The sequence below is a fragment of the Vespa mandarinia genome, chromosome 15 (genome assembly GCF_050613455.1).
Source record: "Vespa mandarinia isolate Hongniang chromosome 15, ASM5061345v1, whole genome shotgun sequence".
NCBI lineage: Eukaryota > Metazoa > Arthropoda > Insecta > Hymenoptera > Vespidae > Vespa > Vespa mandarinia.
In genome coordinates, this window is record NC_140824.1 from 669,358 (window position 1) to 687,747 (window position 18,390).

The 18,390-nt window shown below is 28.3% G+C and overlaps 4 protein-coding genes across 7 annotated transcripts; 3 read left to right on the forward strand and 1 right to left on the reverse strand.

The window, feature by feature from the left end:
• The first annotated feature begins 604 nt into the window (after nucleotides 1-604).
• Nucleotides 605-5,257, forward strand: LOC118449955 (eukaryotic translation initiation factor 3 subunit C-like). The gene is made up of 15 exons (XM_035885201.2): nucleotides 605-744; nucleotides 954-1,056; nucleotides 1,123-1,255; nucleotides 1,376-1,660; nucleotides 1,739-1,836; nucleotides 1,929-2,056; nucleotides 2,125-2,535; nucleotides 2,609-2,818; nucleotides 2,894-3,047; nucleotides 3,624-3,839; nucleotides 3,911-4,190; nucleotides 4,270-4,463; nucleotides 4,562-4,765; nucleotides 4,845-4,983; nucleotides 5,112-5,257. Exons 2-15 carry the CDS (start codon nucleotides 964-966, stop codon nucleotides 5,243-5,245), a joined length of 2,679 nt encoding a protein of 892 aa, XP_035741094.2. The 5' UTR covers nucleotides 605-744; nucleotides 954-963; the 3' UTR covers nucleotides 5,246-5,257.
• Nucleotides 5,258-5,681: 424 nt separating this feature from the next.
• On the forward strand, nucleotides 5,682-10,643 carry LOC118449956 (eukaryotic translation initiation factor 3 subunit C-like). The gene is made up of 15 exons (XM_035885204.2): nucleotides 5,682-5,842; nucleotides 6,218-6,320; nucleotides 6,387-6,519; nucleotides 6,640-6,924; nucleotides 7,003-7,100; nucleotides 7,193-7,320; nucleotides 7,389-7,799; nucleotides 7,873-8,082; nucleotides 8,158-8,311; nucleotides 8,888-9,103; nucleotides 9,175-9,454; nucleotides 9,534-9,727; nucleotides 9,827-10,030; nucleotides 10,110-10,248; nucleotides 10,377-10,643. The coding sequence occupies exons 2-15, from the start codon at nucleotides 6,228-6,230 to the stop codon at nucleotides 10,508-10,510; spliced, it is 2,679 nt and encodes an 892-aa protein (XP_035741097.2). The 5' UTR covers nucleotides 5,682-5,842; nucleotides 6,218-6,227; the 3' UTR covers nucleotides 10,511-10,643.
• A 69-nt stretch (nucleotides 10,644-10,712) lies between these two features.
• Vps33B (vacuolar protein sorting 33B) lies at nucleotides 10,713-13,927 on the reverse strand. 3 transcript variants are annotated; one of them, XM_035885207.2, is made up of 8 exons: nucleotides 13,867-13,927; nucleotides 13,042-13,182; nucleotides 12,642-12,952; nucleotides 12,342-12,562; nucleotides 11,764-12,270; nucleotides 11,447-11,677; nucleotides 11,060-11,385; nucleotides 10,713-10,981 (listed from the first exon to the last, which is right to left on the reverse strand). In XM_035885207.2, exons 3-8 carry the CDS (start codon nucleotides 12,797-12,799, stop codon nucleotides 10,718-10,720), a joined length of 1,707 nt encoding a protein of 568 aa, XP_035741100.1. In that variant the 5' UTR covers nucleotides 12,800-12,952; nucleotides 13,042-13,182; nucleotides 13,867-13,927; the 3' UTR covers nucleotides 10,713-10,717. The 3 variants fall into 3 exon arrangements, with proteins under 3 accessions (XP_035741100.1, XP_085517759.1, XP_035741099.1); XM_085661633.1 differs by lacking the exon at nucleotides 13,867-13,927 and having other exon boundaries at nucleotides 11,060-11,313; nucleotides 13,042-13,471; XM_035885206.2 differs by lacking the exon at nucleotides 13,867-13,927 and having other exon boundaries at nucleotides 13,042-13,471.
• LOC118449952 (uncharacterized) lies at nucleotides 13,540-17,984 on the forward strand. 2 transcript variants are annotated; one of them, XM_035885188.2, is made up of 11 exons: nucleotides 13,540-13,665; nucleotides 13,871-14,124; nucleotides 14,419-14,537; nucleotides 14,611-14,856; nucleotides 14,933-15,054; nucleotides 15,119-16,519; nucleotides 16,599-16,805; nucleotides 16,867-16,976; nucleotides 17,052-17,266; nucleotides 17,339-17,598; nucleotides 17,667-17,984. In XM_035885188.2, exons 2-11 carry the CDS (start codon nucleotides 13,963-13,965, stop codon nucleotides 17,750-17,752), a joined length of 2,928 nt encoding a protein of 975 aa, XP_035741081.1. In that variant the 5' UTR covers nucleotides 13,540-13,665; nucleotides 13,871-13,962; the 3' UTR covers nucleotides 17,753-17,984. The 2 variants fall into 2 exon arrangements, 1 of the variants encoding a protein (XP_035741081.1); XR_004840530.2 differs by lacking the exon at nucleotides 17,667-17,984 and having other exon boundaries at nucleotides 17,119-17,266; nucleotides 17,339-17,479.
• Nucleotides 17,985-18,390: the final 406 nt, after the last annotated feature.

Below are 18,390 nucleotides of genomic sequence, written 5' to 3' on the forward strand. Positions count from 1 at the left end.
AATGATCCTTATCTTTAGAAATTAAAAATGATTTTTGAGTCTTTTTTGGTTTTACTTCTCTAAATTGTGATATTTCAGGAGAAAATGATATATATAAAATTTGAGCAACAGGAATCTATGCCTTCTTTGAGTTAGTTTTGAAATTTTAATAATATCACGTTAGATTTAAACATAATCGTGTTTTGCTATTTGAAAAGTATTAGTGAATATTTTTGAAGTAAAGACAATGCTTTAGACGTATAATTATAATATTTATGTATTACTGCCAAAAATATACAACAAAAATACTACTTATGTAACATTATATGACCTTGAAACCATTCAACTTTTTTCCGAACATTTTTTGTATTATCAATATTCAAAGGAATTTATCAAATTGAAACACTTTGTATTTACATGTATAATGAGTATGTAAAAAATGAAAAAATAAGATGATATCGTTTCATATCATACATATTTTTATTATAAAAAGTTTATTGTATATTCGCACAGAGGTATATTTATTTTATATTGTTATGTTATTATGATGTTTTCTCTTTTTGTTAATAGCTTATTATAACACCAAACACAACAAATATTTAAATTTTGCGGTTATGTATTTCACTTTGAAACACTTGATGGCGCTGGACATCGTATCTGTAAAAACAGATTTTATTTCCCTTATGTTGCTTGTTGAGCATATGTGTTGCGGAAAAGTGTGATTGCTCTTTTATAATTTTTATGAACGTTAGTACATAACTACAGGTAAATTTGACAATTTATCAATATATTGATAATACATTGATGTTTTAACTGTTTTTTTCTTTTCTTCTTTTTTTTTTATTTTATAGAAAATATTGATCCGAATATTGAAAATATACTATATTATTATCAGTAAATAATAAAAAGAATATATCTTTAACAACTAAAAAAATATTAGCATATATAATTAAAACATATTGTATTGATTATAGATCTTCAAAAATGAGTCGATTTTTCGCTAATGGTTCAGATTCTGAATCTGATAGCACATCTGAAGAAGAGCAGGTTCAAAGAGTACCAACTACAGCATTCACTGTAAGTATAAGTTTTTGTTTAATATTTTACTTTATAGTAGTTATTTTCTAATACATTTTATCTCAGTTTAGCGATGAAGAGGAAGAAACAAAGCGTGTTGTACGTTCAACTAAGGAAAAAAGATATGAAGAAATTGCTAATCTTATTAAACTCATAAGAAACTATAAAAAGATCAAAGATATGAGTAGTATGCTTTCTAGTAAGTACTTTTTATTCTATAAATATAGAAATCTAAGTTATTAAAGATATTCTAATTATTCTATAAAATATGAATTATAATTTATATCATACTTATATAATTTTGTTATTTTTTCTTAAGGTTTTGAAGATTTGATGCGAGCTTATCAAAAAGCTTTGCCTGTAATAGCAAAAGAGGAAAGTGGTCAGACACCACGTTTTTATATTAGATGTTTAGTAGAGATGGAAGATTTCATCAATGAAGTATGGGAAGATCGTGAAGGACGTAGAAATATGTCTAAAAACAATTCTAAATCGTTAACTTCTCTACGTCAAAAGCTTCGTAAATACAATAAAGACTTTGAAGAAGACATTGGAAAATTTAGAGAAAATCCAGATCAAGATGATGACGAAGATGATGATAAAGGTTCATTCCATAAGACTTTTATAAGTTTATTATATTTAGATAAATTTAATCATATATAATTATTACAAAAAATTATAGGTGAAGAAGCTGTGGAATCGGAAGAAGAAGAAGACAGTGCTCTTGTATTCAAAAAGGGTAGTTCAGAAGTCAGTGAACCTGACATATCTAAATTTAAGGTAATTTATTTTTAACAATATACAGAGCAAAGATATAAAATTACATATTTAAGAATGCGATTAAAATACAATTTTTGTTTACAATAATATAGAAGAGTATGGCTGATGGTGAGGATGGTAGTGAGAGTGAAACTGATTGGGGCAGTGATTCAGAGAGTGAAAGTACAAGTAGCGACGATGAGGGTCAATATCAAAATTACCGAGAACGATTTATTAAGAAGTAAGCAATGATTATCATATCCTCTTTAATTGATAGTTACAATGCAATCTTATATTTTAATGTTTTAGAGCTGCAGACAAAGAAGAAGATGAAGATAAAGTAAAACGAAAAGAACAGAGAAAAGAACGTAAAGAAAAAGAACGGAAGAAGAAGAAAGATGAAGATGATGGAGAAGGAGAATGGGAGACAGTCAAGGGTGGTGTTGCTATTCCTTCAGAAAAGCCAAAAATGTTTGCAAAAGATGCCGAAATAAATATATCTGCTGTTCTAAAGAAACTTTCCGAAGTAATTGCAGCTCGTGGGAAAAAACGTACAGATCGACGTGAACAAATAGAATTATTACATGAGCTACAGTCTATTGCTGATGCCCATAATCTTGGACCAGCAGTAGCGGTTAAAATTAAATTTTCCATTGTTTCATCTATTTTTGATTATAATCCCAAAGTATCTGATGCAATGAAGCCGGAATATTGGTCTAAGTGAGTACATTTTTTATAAGAAAATCTTTCAAGATGCATTGTTTTATTAATATTTAAACTGTTCAACATGTAGAATATTAGAGCGTATAACAGAAATGCTTGACATGTTATTGAGTACATCAGATATGATGATCTCAGAAACTGTCTCAGAAGATGCAGAAGAATATGAAAATGCTCCATATAAATTACATGGTTGTGTTTTAACATTGGTAGAAAGACTTGATGAAGAATTTACCAAACTATTGAAAGAATGTGATCCACACAGCAATGAATATGTAGAAAGGTAATTGTGATGAGCTTAATGCAATAGTAAATACTCATTTTCAGATACGAATGTTTTTAAGATATATCATTATAGATTGAAGGACGAGAAACAAGTTGCAACAATTATAGACAAAGTTCAGGAATATCTTGAAAGGCAAGGAACTGTGTCAGAACTTTGTCGAGTTTATTTACGTAAAATTGAACACTTGTATTATAAGTTTGATCCGAATGTTCTTAAGCAAAAGGAGGTATGTTATGAACATTATTAATTTAAATGTTACAACGTTATATTTTGAATTATATATCATAAGTAGCACTGATATCTGCAACACTTTGAATCGCTTTAAATCTGTATCATAGCTATGGTAAAAAATTCGAATTACTTCAAATTCAACACTCCATTAGTTTTGGTGATATTTTAATTTCAATATTGACAAAAAGTAACATACACCTTTGCTAAAATGTGAGAAAAATAGTAGTAAGTAAATAGTAGTAGTAATATTTAATTTTGAATATCTAAATACTATTTTTATGGAGAATATCGAGTTGCAACAGCTAGTGCATTTAAAAACGTATAATACCATTTAAAAAATCAAAGTTGACATTCATATAATCTTCACAAATCCATTCACAAAAAAAATTAATAACATCAGAATATACCCCTCTCGAAATCATTTAATTTCTAACTAAAATATTTTTCATTAAAATTTTTATTAATATAATAATCAAAGTGATTCCAGTTAGATGCTCTACTTTGTATATAGATACCAAATATATCAGATCCTATCATTAATCATAAATATTTAATGTATCAATTCCCTTAGGGAGAACTTGGATCGGAAGTAATTACATCAGTACAGGTGATGGAGAAACTTTGCAGATATATTTATGCTCATGATAATACTGATAGGCTGAGGACACGAGCCATTCTTTCACATATTTATCATCATGCACATCACGATAATTGGTTTCGTGCTAGAGATCTTATGTTAATGTCACATTTACAAGAAACGATTCAACATTCTGATCCAGCTACTCAGGTGATTATAAGTACTTATATAAAATCTATTAATTAAAAATTATTCTTACAATCGACAACTTTTATTCTCAGATATTACATAATCGTACAATGGCACATCTAGGATTGTGTGCCTTTCGTCATGCAAATATTAAAGATGCACATAACTGTCTCGTTGATCTTATGGTGACTGGAAAAGTGAAGGAACTTTTAGCACAAGGTTTGCTTCCACAACGACAGCATGAACGAAGCAAGGAACAAGAAAAAATAGAAAAGCAAAGACAAATGCCATTTCATATGCATATTAACTTAGAACTTTTAGAATGTGTTTATCTTGTCTCTGCAATGCTTATTGAAATTCCTTATATGGCTGGTACATTTATATATTATACATTAATGTTTTTTCTTTTTATAAAAATTATTATTTAATTTGATAACTCATTTATATTTAGCACATGAGTTTGATGCAAGAAGGAGAATGATATCAAAAACTTTTTATCAACAATTAAGATCAAGCGAACGCCAATCATTGGTTGGACCACCAGAATCTATGAGAGAACATGTTGTTGCAGCAGCAAAAGCAATGCGTAATGGAAATTGGTCTGCCTGCAATAATTTTATCATTAATGAGAAAATGAATGCAAAGGTAATTTCATCGTTACGATTTGACTATTATAGATTGTATGTTATCTTTTTCTCTCTTCCTCTCTTTGTTTGTTTATTTATTTATTTTTTTTTTCATAGGTTTGGGATTTATTTTATCAGGCTGATAAAGTACGCACAATGCTTACAAGATTAATAAAAGAGGAATCATTGAGAACTTATTTATTTACATATTCACATGTTTATGATTCTATTTCAATGCCTAAACTCGCAGAAATGTTCGAATTAAAACGATCAGTTGCTCATTCCATTATTAGTAAGATGATTATTAACGAAGAGTTAATGGTATATTAAAAATATTTATTTTTTATATTTCATACAATAATATAAAACATATATTACATTATAATTCATATTTTTATAGGCTTCTTTGGATGATCCAACAGAAACTGTAGTAATGCATCGAAGTGAACCTAGTCGTTTACAATCACTTGCATTACAACTTAGTGACAAAGTAAATAATTTCGTAGATTCTAATGAACGTATTTTTGAAATGAAACAAGGTAATGTATCTAAACATAACAAAAAAAAAAGTATTATCTACATAATCTAGCATCTATATACATATATAATTGTGTATTAATTAAGAATGCAGAAGTTAATGTTAATATGTAAATACGTATTATTTCAGGCAACTTCTTTTCGAGAGGGAATCAAGGAAACTTTCGTGATCGCCAAAATTATAATCGACAAGGACAAGATTGGGGAAGACAGAGACGCGATCGTGATCGTGATCGTAATCGGGAAGAAAACCGAAATTATTGAAATGATTATAAAATTATGTACTTTCTTTTCTTTTATATGTATACGCTCATAGATTATTAAGGGTTGTTAATATAGCGAGCTGTGGCATACATTTTAGAGAGATCATTATATATTAGTGCCAAAAGTATACGACAAAAATACTATTTATTTGATATTATATGACCTTGAAACCATTCAACTTTTTTTCGAACATTTTTTGTATTATCAATATTCAAAGGAATTTATCAAATTGAAACACTTTGTATTTACATGTATAATGAGTATGTAAAAAATGAAAAAATAAGATGATATCGTTTCATATCATACATATTTTTATTATAAAAAGTTTATTGTATAGTCGCACAGAGGTATATTTATTTTATATTGTTATGTTATTATGATGTTTTCTCTTTTTGTTAATAGCTTATTATAACACCAAACACAACAAATATTTAAATCTTGCGGTTATGTATTTCACTTTGAAACACTTGATGGCGCTGGACATCGTATCTGTAAAAACAGATTTTATTTCTCTTATGTTGCTTGTTGCACATATCTGTTGCGGAATAGTGTGATTACTCTTTTATAATTTTTATGAACGTTAGTACGTAACCATAGGTAAATTTGATTATTTATTAATATATTGATAAATTATAAATATTATGCTTACATTTATATTATGAATATGTTTTATATCTATTTTTACAAGAAATTATACATTTTTATATAACCTCCTATAACTAAATCATGATACCATGCTTTTGTATTACAATTACGATTTGTATTATAATTTTGACTGTTGTACCATATATGTTTTAAAAGATATTTTAATTGGCTTTTTATTTTCTTCTTTTTTTTTTTATTTTATAGAAAATATTGATCCGAATATTGAAAATATACTATATTATTATCAGTAAATAATAAAAAGAATATATCTTTAACAACTAAAAAAATATTAGCATATATAATTAAAACATATTGTATTGATTATAGATCTTCAAAAATGAGTCGATTTTTCGCTAATGGTTCAGATTCTGAATCTGATAGCACATCTGAAGAAGAGCAGGTTCAAAGAGTACCAACTACAGCATTCACTGTAAGTATAAGTTTTTGTTTAATATTTTACTTTATAGTAGTTATTTTCTAATACATTTTATCTCAGTTTAGCGATGAAGAGGAAGAAACAAAGCGTGTTGTACGTTCAACTAAGGAAAAAAGATATGAAGAAATTGCTAATCTTATTAAACTCATAAGAAACTATAAAAAGATCAAAGATATGAGTAGTATGCTTTCTAGTAAGTACTTTTTATTCTATAAATATAGAAATCTAAGTTATTAAAGATATTCTAATTATTCTATAAAATATGAATTATAATTTATATCATACTTATATAATTTTGTTATTTTTTCTTAAGGTTTTGAAGATTTGATGCGAGCTTATCAAAAAGCTTTGCCTGTAATAGCAAAAGAGGAAAGTGGTCAGACACCACGTTTTTATATTAGATGTTTAGTAGAGATGGAAGATTTCATCAATGAAGTATGGGAAGATCGTGAAGGACGTAGAAATATGTCTAAAAACAATTCTAAATCGTTAACTTCTCTACGTCAAAAGCTTCGTAAATACAATAAAGACTTTGAAGAAGACATTGGAAAATTTAGAGAAAATCCAGATCAAGATGATGACGAAGATGATGATAAAGGTTCATTCCATAAGACTTTTATAAGTTTATTATATTTAGATAAATTTAATCATATATAATTATTACAAAAAATTATAGGTGAAGAAGCTGTGGAATCGGAAGAAGAAGAAGACAGTGCTCTTGTATTCAAAAAGGGTAGTTCAGAAGTCAGTGAACCTGACATATCTAAATTTAAGGTAATTTATTTTTAACAATATACAGAGCAAAGATATAAAATTACATATTTAAGAATGCGATTAAAATACAATTTTTGTTTACAATAATATAGAAGAGTATGGCTGATGGTGAGGATGGTAGTGAGAGTGAAACTGATTGGGGCAGTGATTCAGAGAGTGAAAGTACAAGTAGCGACGATGAGGGTCAATATCAAAATTACCGAGAACGATTTATTAAGAAGTAAGCAATGATTATCATATCCTCTTTAATTGATAGTTACAATGCAATCTTATATTTTAATGTTTTAGAGCTGCAGACAAAGAAGAAGATGAAGATAAAGTAAAACGAAAAGAACAGAGAAAAGAACGTAAAGAAAAAGAACGGAAGAAGAAGAAAGATGAAGATGATGGAGAAGGAGAATGGGAGACAGTCAAGGGTGGTGTTGCTATTCCTTCAGAAAAGCCAAAAATGTTTGCAAAAGATGCCGAAATAAATATATCTGCTGTTCTAAAGAAACTTTCCGAAGTAATTGCAGCTCGTGGGAAAAAACGTACAGATCGACGTGAACAAATAGAATTATTACATGAGCTACAGTCTATTGCTGATGCCCATAATCTTGGACCAGCAGTAGCGGTTAAAATTAAATTTTCCATTGTTTCATCTATTTTTGATTATAATCCCAAAGTATCTGATGCAATGAAGCCGGAATATTGGTCTAAGTGAGTACATTTTTTATAAGAAAATCTTTCAAGATGCATTGTTTTATTAATATTTAAACTGTTCAACATGTAGAATATTAGAGCGTATAACAGAAATGCTTGACATGTTATTGAGTACATCAGATATGATGATCTCAGAAACTGTCTCAGAAGATGCAGAAGAATATGAAAATGCTCCATATAAATTACATGGTTGTGTTTTAACATTGGTAGAAAGACTTGATGAAGAATTTACCAAACTATTGAAAGAATGTGATCCACACAGCAATGAATATGTAGAAAGGTAATTGTGATGAGCTTAATGCAATAGTAAATACTCATTTTCAGATACGAATGTTTTTAAGATATATCATTATAGATTGAAGGACGAGAAACAAGTTGCAACAATTATAGACAAAGTTCAGGAATATCTTGAAAGGCAAGGAACTGTGTCAGAACTTTGTCGAGTTTATTTACGTAAAATTGAACACTTGTATTATAAGTTTGATCCGAATGTTCTTAAGCAAAAGGAGGTATGTTATGAACATTATTAATTTAAATGTTACAACGTTATATTTTGAGTTATATATCATAAGTAGCACTGATATCTGCAACACTTTGAATCGCTTTAAATCTGTATCATAGCTATGGTAAAAAATTCGAATTACTTCAAATTCAACACTCCATTAGTTTTGGTGATATTTTAATTTCAATATTGACAAAAAGTAACATACACCTTTGCTAAAATGTGAGAAAAATAGTAGTAAGTAAATAGTAGTAGTAATATTTAATTTTGAATATCTAAATACTATTTTTATGGAGAATATCGAGTTGCAACAGCTAGTGCATTTAAAAACGTATAATACCATTTAAAAAATCAAAGTTGACATTCATATAATCTTCACAAATCCATTCACAAAAAAAATTAATAACATCAGAATATACCCCTCTCGAAATCATTTAATTTCTAACTAAAATATTTTTCATTAAAATTTTTATTAATATAATAATCAAAGTGATTCCAGTTAGATGCTCTACTTTGTATATAGATACCAAATATATCAGATCCTATCATTAATCATAAATATTTAATGTATCAATTCCCTTAGGGAGAACTTGGATCGGAAGTAATTACATCAGTACAGGTGATGGAGAAACTTTGCAGATATATTTATGCTCATGATAATACTGATAGGCTGAGGACACGAGCCATTCTTTCACATATTTATCATCATGCACATCACGATAATTGGTTTCGTGCTAGAGATCTTATGTTAATGTCACATTTACAAGAAACGATTCAACATTCTGATCCAGCTACTCAGGTGATTATAAGTACTTATATAAAATCTATTAATTAAAAATTATTCTTACAATCGACAACTTTTATTCTCAGATATTACATAATCGTACAATGGCACATCTAGGATTGTGTGCCTTTCGTCATGCAAATATTAAAGATGCACATAACTGTCTCGTTGATCTTATGGTGACTGGAAAAGTGAAGGAACTTTTAGCACAAGGTTTGCTTCCACAACGACAGCATGAACGAAGCAAGGAACAAGAAAAAATAGAAAAGCAAAGACAAATGCCATTTCATATGCATATTAACTTAGAACTTTTAGAATGTGTTTATCTTGTCTCTGCAATGCTTATTGAAATTCCTTATATGGCTGGTACATTTATATATTATACATTAATGTTTTTTCTTTTTATAAAAATTATTATTTAATTTGATAACTCATTTATATTTAGCACATGAGTTTGATGCAAGAAGGAGAATGATATCAAAAACTTTTTATCAACAATTAAGATCAAGCGAACGCCAATCATTGGTTGGACCACCAGAATCTATGAGAGAACATGTTGTTGCAGCAGCAAAAGCAATGCGTAATGGAAATTGGTCTGCCTGCAATAATTTTATCATTAATGAGAAAATGAATGCAAAGGTAATTTCATCGTTACGATTTGACTATTATAGATTGTATGTTATCTTTTTCTCTCTTCCTCTCTTTGTTTGTTTATTTATTTATTTTTTTTTTTCATAGGTTTGGGATTTATTTTATCAGGCTGATAAAGTACGCACAATGCTTACAAGATTAATAAAAGAGGAATCATTGAGAACTTATTTATTTACATATTCACATGTTTATGATTCTATTTCAATGCCTAAACTCGCAGAAATGTTCGAATTAAAACGATCAGTTGCTCATTCCATTATTAGTAAGATGATTATTAACGAAGAGTTAATGGTATATTAAAAATATTTATTTTTTATATTTCATACAATAATATAAAACATATATTACATTATAATTCATATTTTTATAGGCTTCTTTGGATGATCCAACAGAAACTGTAGTAATGCATCGAAGTGAACCTAGTCGTTTACAATCACTTGCATTACAACTTAGTGACAAAGTAAATAATTTCGTAGATTCTAATGAACGTATTTTTGAAATGAAACAAGGTAATGTATCTAAACATAACAAAAAAAAAAGTATTATCTACATAATCTAGCATCTATATACATATATAATTGTGTATTAATTAAGAATGCAGAAGTTAATGTTAATATGTAAATACGTATTATTTCAGGCAACTTCTTTTCGAGAGGGAATCAAGGAAACTTTCGTGATCGCCAAAATTATAATCGACAAGGACAAGATTGGGGAAGACAGAGACGCGATCGTGATCGTGATCGTAATCGGGAAGAAAACCGAAATTATTGAAATAATGAATAATACAAAAAAAAATAAAAATAAATAGAAAAGATGTTTAATATGTAATGTTATTATTATATTGCTACATTCGCTTATAGTATGACATTACGCATACATAAGATAAATAAAGTAAATCACGTCACATTACTTTCCAGAAATTCTTTATATAAAACTAATAAATAATATTCAAACTAAATATAATTTTATATGATCATCTTATATTTCTTGTATCTTTTCTATAAGTTTATTGCCAGTTATTATACTATCACTTACGAGAACAAGTTTAATACCCAACGATTTTTCTATAAGTCTACATGCAGCTATTTCTGCATTAGAGATACCTCCAATAATACAAATTACAATTATTTTTGGTGACAGTATACCACGCTGACCATTCATAACACAATCTGGTAACTTCAATATTTCATCAAAATTTTTGCTTTCTTTTTCTTGATTGACGACAATATTTAAAATTTGTGCCTGAAGAGGAGAAATTAATTACTGTAATTTTTTAAGTCTTATTATTTGAAATATTTAAACAACAAACATAATACTAACTATAAGTGGTATATAAGCATTATGAAAAACATAACTGGGACATGTAGAACCTTTTGATTCAATATGTTTTGTATTATTTGGTAAAAGTTTCAAACGTTGTACATTACTAGTCCATTCATTACTTTGATCTGTTAATCTATTAATACCACTTTCTGTTTTGATTTTCAATAAACCAACGTTCTGCAATTTATAAAATAATGGAATATTTTTGTAACCATGAGCATGAAGGTGTAATTTCTGTATGGATTGTAAATCTGAAGAAACAATGCCATCATTACAAATGGATAAGAGACACAAAAGACGTAAACATTTCAATGGATTTTCATCTAGAAAAGAACAAATACTTTTAATTTTATTATACAGGATTAAAGCTTTTATATTTATTACCTATATTTCTCTCAATATAGTTCAAACACTCTTTCCTTCCTTTACGTTCAAGTATCAATTTTTCAATGCTTTGTAACGTTTGAAACTCAGATCCTAATGTATCTACAATTGTTCGACAAGCTGATATATGAAAAACTAATTGTTGTGTCATATCTCTTGATTTTTGTAATTTTGTTGTTATATATTGTCCCATTTCAGCAAGTTTCATTGTTTCTATTGCCTCCTGTTCAGCTATTATCAAACAGATAGTAGATATCATTATTGACGTGAAAATAATAGAATTCATAAGATTAATAGATGTTAAATAGAAAAAGTACATTTGAGTGATTTGGTTTTTTCATGTAATATTGGGAAGACATTACTACAGGGTATATCACGAACTTCTCCATATATTTGGTCTTTATCAGGATCTAACTTTCTTTGTGTTTTACCAGTATATATCACACCCACATTTATGTCAAAAACTTCATTTAATAAACTTGAGTATGTTACTGGTGTCAACAGTGTAGTAACTTTATCGTAACTTCTATCCATTAAAATAAAAGCACCAATTTCATTTTCCGTTTTACAAGATTTTACAGACTGTTTTATGGATTCAATAAATTTTAAAATTTGTTGACTATATTTTCCAAAAGACAATATAAGTTTGGGTGAACCAAGCACAAGATATAATGACCACAAATTACGTGCCATTGCAGGTAGAAGAGTCCCATCTTTATAATAATATAAGTCCGTAAATAATGAATTTTCAAATGATAAAACATTTCCATCTAATCGTATTAACTCATAACTTAATGGATATATTGTAATTAATCCACTGAGTCCTAAACAAATACCACAATATAAATAATGTAGACAGTAACTTTTTAACTATAATATATAATAAAAAACTGACCTTCTTCTTCTATTAATGTATGCAATACAGTAGGAATAAATGGTACAACTAATAAATGATGACAGACCTGTACATGGGATGTAATATGAGATATTTCTGATTGAATTTGATCCAGTACTCTTTTACAAGAAGTTAAATTACTAGACACTAGAAATATACGTTGACTATTTGACAGTTTTAATCCTTGCTCCAACTTATATATTTTGTCAACTTCATATCGTCTATATATATATATAAAGTAACATAAGAATAATTTATTATTAATAAATAAATATAATAAAATTAATGTATGTAACTCACTTGAGTGTGGTGACTCCTATAAAGCTATCAAGTATTTTTATAAGTTTCTGTTCTATTATTAAATCTTTTGTACCAGGAATTATATCTAATATTTCAATAAATTTTCGTTGACTAATTTGTTGCAAAGCATTAAGTCTATCGTGTATTGTTATATCCATGATTATAAATATTTGTTTTTAAAAATTAATTATTTATTCATATCATAAGCAATAATCTTAATATATCTTATCTCTATGGTTTTTTTTATTATGTTTGTATATCTGCATGCAAATGCAGAATAGATAAATATTTATGGATTACTATATTGTAATCTACAAATCATAACAAATATATATATATATATATATGTTCTGATAAATATATTATTCATATAAAAATTAAAATGACATTATGTACCAACCATATATATTATACATATACATATATATACATCTTAGCAAATTCCAGCAAGTACCATGATGTGGGGTATATGCACACATGAATTTTAATCATGCAAACTGACATTAAAAGTATCATGTCCACTAGTATAAATCTATAGAAACTATTGGTAATATTGTAATTAATATATACTAGTAGTGTTATATTTCATTCAATTTATAACTAAGAATTAAAATTGAGATATCCAATTATCAATTGATGCGAAATGAGAGTAATTTTATTAGATTAGTTCGTCAATGATTCATGAAGTGCTATGGAGTAATTCGTCAATGGTAAAATTAATCATTGACAAATCTCTTCGTAGATACTCTGTGAATCATTGACGAACTACTCTACAGACACTTTGTAATCATTGAATCGTTTTATTTTATGTATAATTACAAAGCAGAATCATTGATTATCCATTTTGTAGAATTATTTTCATTTCGTTTATCGTTTTGCTCAATTTTTGAATGGTGATAAGAAAACGACAAAAATATATAAGAAAAAACAATAATTTTACAACGATTAAGACTTCAATTGTTAATCATTAATCGAACTAATGGTTAAATTATTAATTTAATCGTATCATATGATTAACATTGGTGTAAGTAAAACTTTAATCGTTAATGGCAATTGATAATTGAATATTTCATTTGTAATCTTTAATTGTAAATTAGATTAAACATTCTCCAACGCTGATATGCGCTCTCTGGTGTAAAATATAAATCAAAAAAGTTAAATAATTCCATTAGTTATGCAATAAATGATAAACTTAAGTAATAATTATAAAAAAGTATTCTCTTACTTAGGGCACAAAAAATACAAGTATTCAGATGTGCATTGATACAAGAAAACTTATCTTTCGAAACTTGCGCACAACGTTGATAAAGGTTATTTAAAAATGGCGGACGCATGGTCTTCCGACACTACCTCAGATTGTTGTATTGAATGTTTCTCTGATATTATGTCCGAAAAATCAGAATACGTTATCGTCGGTCAAAAACCTTGTTCATCTCATCGTCGAAGTAAAAGACATTTCTTGCAAAAATTATTTGTAAGAGAAGTAGGTATCTTAACCTTTAAATTTTTAGTACATTACTATGATTGACAGATATGAAAATCTTGTCATGACTCTTTACTTGACAAATCTAACTTCAAATTATCAAATATTCTTTAATTAAAATGTAAATGAAATATAAATTAATTTTAATTTGTACATTTTTTTGAGTGACATTGAACTTTGTATGTTTGTATTTGAAGTTTATTTTTTCAAACTATAAAGTATATATATGATATGTGCGATATTTCCTTCTCAGGAATACATAAAAGACAAATATCTCAATATATTTTCTTATAGATCAGAGGTTGTTTGTCATTGCATAGCTATGCTTCTGAAGAAAGACTGTTCGCAACTGTACCCTCTTGGAGACACTTGCCTCTTTTGCATGTCATCCCAAAATCAGCTCTCGAAGCAGGGTATATATTTAATTTAACATAATTTTGATGTATAATTATAAAATATAAGTAATAAAGATTCACTTTATTTAAGGCATATTGTTATGGGATTGACACAGTGCGGTCAATTTTTGTTAACATATACATATATGTTGGATGTTAGTGATAATACTTCTTTGTATAAATATTTGTTACATTGGTGGGCATTTACGCCAAATCGTGTAGCTCGTAAAGTGGCAGAAGTTACACTTTTTGGAAATTATACTATTTATAGAGAGCTTAGTATAGTAATATCGCAATGGCCAATGGAACGAAATAAACTAGTAATACATGGTCTTTGGTAAGTATTAATTTATATTTCTTTGTATACTGTTTTTTTTTATATATACAATATATAGAGATTAATATATTTCTAGCCAACATTGGTTGCATCTACAACCAACGGATAGAGCATACTTAACAATAACTACAGTACCTTCTCTTGATAACTGTAGAGATTGTTTAAAAGTTGCTGCGTCATATGAAGAAGAAGGAGAAGGTAAGAAATTGCCTTTCATATTGTTCTAGATATATATTATAAATATGCTTTTATATGTTTATAGACTTAGCTGAAAATTGGGATGGATGTGTACGCTGTAACTGTTTGCAACATGGACTCACTGTTCACACAACTTACGAAGTTATGTCACCATACCCAAGATTTCGAGCTTCTGTGTGTTTAAATTATTGGAATTATGTAGTGGTTAATACAGGAAATTTTTTACATGTGCTTAGGGTAGATTTGGACATTCCAAAGCACAAAAATCAGAAGACATTTGATAAACAAGACACTGTAGTTCCAGATACTGTGCCACTAGAGATGAGTGATATTGAAGAGATAGATTTTTCAAAGACAGAATCTTATGGAAATTCCCATGACAAAGTAGGTACTTTAGAGTGTTCAATCAATAAGTCTCCTCGACTGGAGCCTGCTATTGATCATGAGTTTATAGATGAGTTGAGTAAGTTAGATGATAGATTAGGGCGTGAATTACCATTAAATACCTCAAGCAGTAATCAAAGCAACTGTGTCTGTGATATAAGTAAATCTACTGATGCTTTAAGTATTAAATTATGTGAGTGTTCAGATACCATTGAATGTAAGTGTCAAAATCAAAGTCCTGTATCTCGCATTGAACAACAAGCTATATCGGTTAGGGATAAAATCTTGCAGGACTTTTGTGAAGACATGTCTCAAGAACTTAATATTGGTAGTGACCTAATTACTTTAGTGAAGCATCCATCGTGTTCTCCAAGATCAACACCCCAAAGGCTTCCTCCTGATCTCAGAGCTATGGCGTGGTCATCGCCTATTTTTACACCACCTTCGGATATTCTAAGAACGCGTAATTCGGAATCTAGTCATAAAAGTACAGGAGTATCAAAGAATATACGTAATCAACGAGCTAATTCTCCACAACCTGGTGCTTCACAAGATAACAATGTAACTTCTATAAATTCTCCGCTTCATTCCATTTCTATAAGTCCATCTTCATCACATTCTTCCCGTTTGATGTCACCTCCCACAACAAGATTTCTTCATCATCCCACTTCGCGTAAACAAACAAACATGCACTCTCCTCCTCCAATTATTAATTCAACACAATCCAGGACAAGAGCTACGCACAAACTTATTCTTGAAGCAGAAAAAGCATATGAATTTACTGATGAAGCACAAGAAACTTGTGAAAAGTTAAGTTCATTCAGAAAGCGCAGACTCGCAGATAAAAAATATGAGTTTTGTGATGAGATAGAAGATGCAGAAAATATAGTTCCTTTTAAACACATACGTGACCAATTCAAGCATCGTGCCTGTTCCATACATCAAATATCTTCCTCTCCAACAATGTCACCTGTATTGTCTAATGGTAAACGGCATTGGGTAGATTCTGATCAAAGTGAGACTGATGAATTCAATACACCTCAAGATATTTTATGTAATGATTTATCACCTGTTGAAACAAGTAAATTGATGTATTATTACTTTATCATTTTTAATTATTAATGTGATGTATTAACTAATCCGTATATTTTATATAACAGATGAGAAAAATGTATTACGTCCACTGAATCAAAATCAATTAACAAATGGAAGTGTACAGAGGGACCGATTTGGGAAATTCTGTTCAAATTCACCATTGGTTCCTAAAATTAATTTACAATATCCTTCTATAAAGTGTACTGCACATTTTAGAAGAAGTTATATAGAACTGGATGATGAAATGATATCTGTTATTACTGATGTTGAAGGTATATCAAAATGAGCGATTTTATAGTATAAAATAATTGTTTAAATATTTAATTTTCGTAGATGAAGAAACTGGAGGATATGTCAGTTATCAATGTGTACTTCCAATGCATGTTCATGGCTCTGGATATGTACAAATGCAAATGATCAGCAACAGTAAAGCAGAAAAATTGGTAAAATTGTATTTAGATAAAAAGTATTAAAACATTACACAACTGTCTACAATTATGAAAATAATACATTTTCAGGCAGTACCTTACGTGTCTATAAACCAGTTAAGTTTTGATATTGAGACATTTTCTCATCACATTGCAGATTGGATTTGTGCACGATTCAATAAGAAATACTGGCATTGTAGTGATTATGACATTGAAATAATTGATATCTGTGCCCTTAGTGGTGATATAATTTGTTTACTTATCATGAAAATCCAAGCTAGTGAATTATGTAATCAAACACAATGGTAGGTCCATTTATCATTTTCTATGCTGATTTCTTCGTTTCGATTATTTTGCTAATATATAAACATTTTCAGCACCCAAGAAAGAAAACAATATGAAGTTGGATGTAAATTTACATGGAATATAGATTCAAGTGAATATAGAATAACGGATGTATTACCAATGGAAGAAGTAAGATTGGATTCCTTAAAAAACAATCCTATTCAAACACCAAATTTTCGTTCTGGTTCATTATGGAATCCGACGAGACGATTAGCACCACAATTAAGAGAAAAGATTCAGCAGCCATATGCTCATACTGTTCGCTTCCTTCATAATGAAATGGCTTTAGCTGGTTAGTAATTTTATAGACATTAATGATTAATAACTCATGAAAAAAAAAATGTATTAAATAAATTGCAGGTGAATCTATAACAAGGCTCAATGATTTAGATAATCTGGTCGAATTTTACATTACTCCAATACCGAATTATCCATTAATAGAATGAAAAAATATCAAGTAACAACATGCTGCAAACAATAATTTATTTATTAATGTAAACTTGTGATTTCTATATTTACTAAGGTAACGTACATAATATTATAACTGTATGGAAACTTACTACATATAAATTACTATAAATATTCTCTCAAAAGAGGAATTATTTGTTATATAAGCATAATTAACAGTAAGTGTAATATTATAAATTGTATAGATATCATCTATTTACTTTGTGAGACTAGTATATAAATTTATGCTGTTGTGTGATTTATCCACAACTTAATTAGTATAAAATAAGAATTTATGTAATAAGACAACGAAGTTTACGAACATTTGCACCAATTTGTAAATTGTATTTAAAGTCCATGCTATAAATTACCTATGTTTCAGATATATAACTTCGATAACTAAATAATTAATTTGACTATTAATAAATATATTGTATGTTGTTTAAATTAAGAGAAAAATGAAAAAGTAATCTTTAGATAATATTTGGTCCCAAAGTAATATTGCAATCAGAATTACCAGAATTGTATATTTTTATTACTAATAGTACGCAAACATTTGTCTTTCAGAATATTTTACATTTTTATTGTTTGTAAGTTTACCTATTACAAAGTTATTTCAAGTTTATAACTTAGTTTT